The sequence below is a fragment of the Lolium rigidum genome, chromosome 1 (genome assembly GCF_022539505.1).
Source record: "Lolium rigidum isolate FL_2022 chromosome 1, APGP_CSIRO_Lrig_0.1, whole genome shotgun sequence".
NCBI lineage: Eukaryota > Viridiplantae > Streptophyta > Magnoliopsida > Poales > Poaceae > Lolium > Lolium rigidum.
Genome location: NC_061508.1, coordinates 83377368 through 83384290, shown reverse-complemented (window position 1 = coordinate 83384290; position 6923 = coordinate 83377368). Strand labels below are relative to the sequence as shown.

The following is a 6923-nucleotide window of genomic DNA, read 5'->3' as shown; positions in this document are numbered from 1 at the left end:
CCTACAATGAGCTATCAGGATCGAGTGGGAGAGTGTGAGGGGCCGCTATGGTTTAGAGGGAGTTGTGGAGTGAGAGTGGCATATAGGGTTAGAGGGAGTGTGTGGGATGGAGAGCAAACTTCAAGTTTATAAGGACATAACCAGTGGGTTCTAGCCATCCAATATTGGCAATGGACCAATACAAATGTCCACATTGAGAATGTGATGCAACAAAAAAACTCTATGCCCAATGTGGCTTACCCATAACATCCATGCACGATTTGTCCATAAATTCTCCTTACTAGTCGATGTGGGAAGCCCAACGAGGACCCATTTATGTCGTGTCGTTTTAATTTTTACCAGACCTTTTTCCTTTAAGGGGTGTCCTTTTATCAATTTGTACTAGTGATTTGCTCAATATAATGGTGGTGAGTGATTAATCTGTATTAGTATATATCTACTTATCACAGAAAATCAACGTATGTAAACCTATTATTAAGGGCAAAGTATCTTTTTAATTGGAATATATAGCATGGGGCATGATCATATAGGGTAACAATGGTCTGACTATCTGCATTAAAAATAACGGTTTTGGTAATTTTCAGTAGACTCGTACACCGTTAAATTACATCAAAGTTGCAACTGAGATATTTTCAATTGCACAATGTTAGAACTGAGAAAAATAATCCTGACCATTAGATTGCTTTGTGATTCTTACTAGTCATGAGTGGCAACATTATGGTTTGCAAGTGAGAAAATACCCTGGACCGTTACATTGCTTGGTGATTCAGGTTAATCATGAGTTACAACTTACAAGTTACAAAATGAGATTGTTGAGAACTAAGTTAATTATCAGTGGACTTCGACATTGTAACTTAATTCCATTTTCGTTGAAGATGTCATCTTGTAGTTGTACGCACGTAAAATGGAGCCTCCATCTTTCATGCGACCTCGTAGCTCTAAACAGGCCGTAGTGCCATACACGTCGTCGTCGGGTGCAACTGCAATTGATACCGACTCGTCGTTCTCACCACGTTTTGCCTGTTGGCCTGCCTACAAATGCCATCCCGCCCAGCCATCAAAACACGAACAGGAGTGGTACCACTCCAGCAAGTCATCTAAGGAGGTTCATAGAAACCGTAGTGCCAATATGGCCGGTGTCACCACCAACGCCGTCGCCCTTGTGGCACTCCTCTCCATGCTCGCCACGTCCGTCCGTTCCGGCACCACCTACAGCTCCACCTGGCTCCCCGCCAAGGCCACCTGGTACGGCAAGCCCAACGGCGCCGGGCCCGACAACGGTGGTACGCTCATATGCGATTTCGGCGCAATGTTCTTGCGTTGCACCACGCAGTGCCAACCCAATCAGCAGTAGGACTAATAATGGCGACCGATCTATTTGCAGGTGGTGCTTGTAACTTCAAGAACAGCCAGAAAGCACCATTCTTCTCCATGACGTCCTGCGGCAACCAGGCTTTGTTCAAGGACGGCGCCGGCTGCGGAGCCTGCTACCAGGTACTACGACGCATATGGCGCCGGCAATGTCATAGTTGATGATTGCTGATCCCTTAATTAGTTTGGTCAAACTCAAACTGATGTCGACCGATGTGTTGTCCGGCCTGCTGACATGCTGCTATGTTCCAGATAAAATGCAACAAGAATAACTACCCCGAGTGCTCCAACGTGGCCAAGACGGTCGTCATCACCGATATAAACGACGGCCCCATGGCCAAGTACCACTTCGACCTCAGCGGCACGGCATTCGGCGCCATGGCGCTGCCAGGCCGGAATGCCCAGCTCCGCCGCGCCGGCAAGATCAGCATCCAGTTCAGGAGGGTGCCCTGCAACTGGCCGGGCGTGAAGATCACCTTCTATATCCTCAAGGGTGCCAACCCATACTACTTCCCGGTGATGCCAGAACACCTCAACGGAGACGGGACCGTGGTCAAGATGGAAGTCATGCGGTCCAAGGACGGCCGCCCCACCAAGATCTGGGAACCCATGTACCGCTCCGTGGGCGCCGTCTGGAGGCGCGACTCCGGCAACCCGCTCAAGGGGCCATTGTCCTTGCGCATCACCAGCGATTCCGGCAAGAAGCTCATCGCCAGCAATGTTATCCCGGCTGGATGGAAGGGCGGCAACGGATACACGTCCAAAGTTCAGTTCTATTGATTGGCTTACCTACTTCAGTTCTCCGATCGAGGCCGACTTCATCATCTCAGTGTCAGGTGATCGGCCCTCATTAACAATATGTATCGAAGGATTTTTTTTGTCGAGGATTGGATCCATGGATTTTAAGTTACCAGGTAGCACCTCCACTCGTGCTGATTTGGCCCTAACTGTGTGTGTCTCCAAGAAAGGATCCGTACGTGTGCGCCTGAACTCGTGTTTGTGTTATATGTTTCTTTCCTAAATGTGCATTTTGCTGAGCATTGTATCCAATCATTTCATTCTACAAGGAGCGGTGTAAGTATTCACAATATATAGAGGTAACCGAAAACTGCAAACAGAGGTCGAGCTATATGTAGGCCTTGTTAGGCCTAATACCTCATGAGTACCACAAGATCGTGAAAAGCAGCCACTAGAATACTAATGATCATAAATAGAGAGGCGTAGAGATGCATTACGGGGCATTGAAGATCCTATCGATGCCTGTGTGAGGCAGGCTTGGTGCGGCGGTGTTGATGACGAACTGGTGGTCGATGACGATCTGGAGATCCTCCTGATCCCCTCCGGTCGCCACCTACACACGGCGAGGTTTCAGCCTTCTCGTTGCTTTTGCGCGGACTGCGATCGGTGCAGAGCTTTAGAAATATTGGGGAGCAGCAAGACTAAGCGACTAACAGGTGAGATCACTAGCAACCGGGGCTCCTCTTTTATATGTGCATGCAACAGGGAGCCACGAACCATTAGTTGGTTGGGACGCCCCCGATCAGGGCGTTCTGTTCACGTACGAGAGGGTTTCTGGACGTTGGTCCATGCGGCCCACCCCTTGACTTAACATTAAGATTGACTCTATCTTATTTTCGTTTAACTGAAAACTCTGAACTTTGACAGTTAAACCTAACAGATCAACCAACATTCTCCCCTTTGATCGTTAGGTTTAACTTCATTTGTCCATTCTCTATAGGAATAATAAACCAAAGTGAGGTGTTGCAACAACCAATAAAATGCTATTGAACCTCAACACTTATAGCATACCAGCCTATTTTGAAATGGATAACATAATACTTATTGGGAGTGGTTCTTATTGTGGTCCCTTTATTTCAGAATCATAAGGCTTCCAGTAATCCCATGCCGGCAACATGTTCACAAAAAATACTGGGTGGTAAGCCTTTCGTTAGCGGATCCGCAAGCATACGAGTGGTACTTATATGCTTAACATTAGTTGTATGATCCTGGATTCTATACTTCACAACGTGATACTTAATGTCAATGTGTTTGGTAGCATCACTTGACTTGTTGTTATTCGCATAGAAAACTGCGGGTTCATTATCGCAGTACAATAGAAGTGGTTTTGAAATGCTGTCAACCACTTTAAGTCCGGGAATAAAATTCTTTAGCCATACAGCATGCCTAGTGGCCTCATAACATGCTATAAACTCAGCTTGCATCGTAGATGAAGCAACTATCGTTTGTTTGGAGCTTTTCCACGATATGGATCCTCCAGCAAGTGTGAATATATAACCTAACGTGGATTTCTTACTATCCACACAACCGGCATGATCATAATCTGCATAACCAACAACTTGTAGGTTATCAGTCTTTCTGTATGTAAGCATGTACCCTTTTATTTCTTGCATATAACGCAAGACTTTTTTTGCGGCCTTCCAGTGGCCTAGTCCTAGATTTGATTGGAATCTACCAAGCATCCCGGTTACAAAAGCCAAGTCAGGGCGTGTACAAACTTGTGCTTACATAATGCTTCCGACAACTAAAGCATAAGGAACCGACTTCATCTTATCAGTTTCAATTTGGTTCCTCGGACATTAAAATGCCCCAAACTTATCGTCCTTGACTATTGGAGCAGGTGAGCCAGAGCACTTATGCATATTGAATTTCTTTAGTACTCGCTCAAAATATGCCTTTTGTGATAGTCCCAACACACCTTTAGACCTATCTCGGTGAATCTCAATGCCGAGGACATATGAAGCTTCACCGAGATCTTTCATATCAAAATTGGAAGACAGAAAATTCTTGGTCTCGTGCAGCATATCCTTATCACTGCAGGCCAATAATATGTCATCCACATAAATGACTAATATTATGAATCTACTACCTTAAATTTAACATAAATGCAGTTGTCCACAACATTTTCAATAAAACTAAAAGTTCTAATAATCTTATCGAACTTGAGGTACCATTGTCTTGAAGCTTGCTTCAAGCCATAGATGGATTTCTTCAGACGACATGATAAATGTTCCTTTCCTTCCACAACAAAACCTTCCGGTTGAGTCATGTATACATTTTCATTAAGGTAACCATTTAGAAATTTCGTCTTAACGTCCATTTGATGCAATTCTAGGTCGAAATGGGCTACCAGAGCCATGACGATCCTAAAAAAATCTTTAGATGACACAGGAGAGAAAGTCTCATTGTAATCGATTCCTTCTCTTTGCGTGAAACCTTTTGCCACAAGTCTAGCTTTGAACCTTTCGATGTTCCCTTCGGGGTTGTACTTAGTTTTTTAGATCCATTTGCAGCCGACTCTTTTGGAACCATTAGGAACTTCTGCTAAGTCCCAAACATCATTTGAGCCCATAGATTTCAACTCGTCTTCCATGGCAACTTGCCACTTGGATGAATTCAAACTCTTAATGGCCTCCTTGTATGAGGTTGGATCCTCGACCTTTCCTATATCATTTACATCCTCACTCATGTAGGTGATATAATCATCTGAGATGGCTTTTCTTCTTTCTCGATGTGATCTTCTCACAGGCGATGGTGGTGGAGGGGCATCGTTATTATGAGGATCTTCTTCATTATCCGACTGGTGATTTTCTTCACCTTCTGGATTTTCGTTATCATTAGTTTCAGGATCACCATCAGGTTGAGGACCAGAACTGTGAGGTTCAGTCCCAACATGAGAAGTGATTCTCCTCTGTATTGATAGAACGACTTCTTGGATAATCGAGGATGGAGCACACGCCCGCTTTTTCTCAAGATCGATCTTCCTTATTTCACTAACTTCATTATCATCAAAAAATACCGCTTGCCGGGTCTCCACGTACTTAGTGGTATGACTGGGGCAATAGAAATGGTGTATGTTTCCCCTGTGCGGGTATCCGACGAAGAAACAACTAACCATTTGTGAATCTAACTTCTTAAGTTGTGGATTGAAAATTCTAGCTTCAGCAAGACAGCCCCACACACGTAAAATAGTTCAAGCTCAGTTTCTTTCCCGTCCACATCTCGTGAGGTGTGTTCGATGCTGACTTTGTGGGAGCAAGATTTAAAATATGTGCATCCATCTTCAACGCCTCCATCCATAGGCTTACCGGCAAACTTGCATGACTGAGCAAGCTACGCACCATATCCAAAAGCGTGCGATTGCGGCGCTCAGCCACACCATTTTGTTGAGGTTCACCAGGCATTGAATAATGGGCAACAATTCCATTCTCAGCTAGGAACTTAGCAAAAGGTCATGGAATTTGCCCATAAGGAGCATGCCTACCGTAATACTCTCCCCCACGATCAGATCATACAACTTTAATTTTTGCATTTATTTGGTTCTCAACTTCGGCTTTGAACACTTTGAATTTATCCAAAGCTTCCGATCGATCACGTATAGGGTAAATATACCCATAACGGGAAAAGTTGTCTGTGAAGGTGATGAACGAATCAAAACCATCTATAGACTTAACATTAAGAGGTCCGCATATATTAGTATGTATGAGTTCGAGGACACTCGTGGCTCTTACCGCTCCTTTCTGAATTGTTTTTGCATATTTACCATTGATGCGATCAATACATTTGTCCGCATCAGAGAAGTCTAATGGGAGGGAGTCCATCATTTTTAATAAGTCTTTCCATTCCCCCCTCGAAATGTGGCCCAAATGACAGTGCCACAATTTCGAAGAAGTACTAGTACCCTTCCATTTCTTCTCAACATTTGAAACATTACTCACATGCAAAACATAATCATTCATAGATAACATATATAGTTTACCTCGTCTGACACCGAGGCCAACATCATTATTACAATAGTTCAAAAAAAATTGTCTGTTACCAAACTTGTACTCATACATGTTATCATCAAGACAAGAGACTGGAATTAAATTCCTACTTAAAGTAGGTACATAAAGAACATAATTTAAATAAAGGTGAGAGCCGGTGTGGAGCTCCAAGGTGAGTGACCCAACAACTTCGACATCAACTTCAACTCCATTTGCAACTCTAAGTCGTCTTGCCCCGCTTGTTATGGTTTGGATCATATTTAATCCCTGCATAGAATTATCAACGTGATTAGTTGCACCTGAATCAATCCACCATGATGTACAAGAGAAATCAGTATATAACATTTCATCAATAAAAGTGATTTCATCTGTACCTTTCTTCATCATCCACTTAAGGTATTCATGACAGTCCTTCTTGTAATGGCCTTCCTTCTTACAATGGAAACACACATTATCAGTAGGCGCTGAAGACTGTCCATATTATCCCTTTACTTTGCTTTAAACTTTGGCATTTCCTTCTTGAAGGTCTTCTTTGGCGATTTAGAAGGGCCTGACCCATCATGCTTTCTCTTTGAGGAGCCAATATGAAAAGCATGATCCTTGTTTTGTCTTATCATTCTTTCTTCTTCATGGACAATCTGAGGGGATATCTCAGCAAGTGTCCACTTCTCCTTCATGGAATTGTAGTTGATCTTGAACTGATCGAACTCTTCAGGGAGGGACTCCAAGATCATGACGATAAGGAGGTTGTCACTGAGCTCACACTTT

At 43.8% G+C, this 6923-nt stretch overlaps 1 protein-coding gene across 1 annotated transcript; it reads left to right on the top strand.

Moving 5' to 3' along the window:
- Window positions 1-1129: 1129 nt before the first annotated feature.
- Window positions 1130-2151, top strand: LOC124676717 (expansin-B2-like). Its single transcript, XM_047212756.1, has 3 exons — window positions 1130-1283; window positions 1385-1494; window positions 1624-2151. The coding sequence occupies exons 1-3, from the start codon at window positions 1130-1132 to the stop codon at window positions 2149-2151; spliced, it is 792 nt and encodes a 263-aa protein (XP_047068712.1).
- The last annotated feature ends 4772 nt before the right edge of the window (window positions 2152-6923 follow it).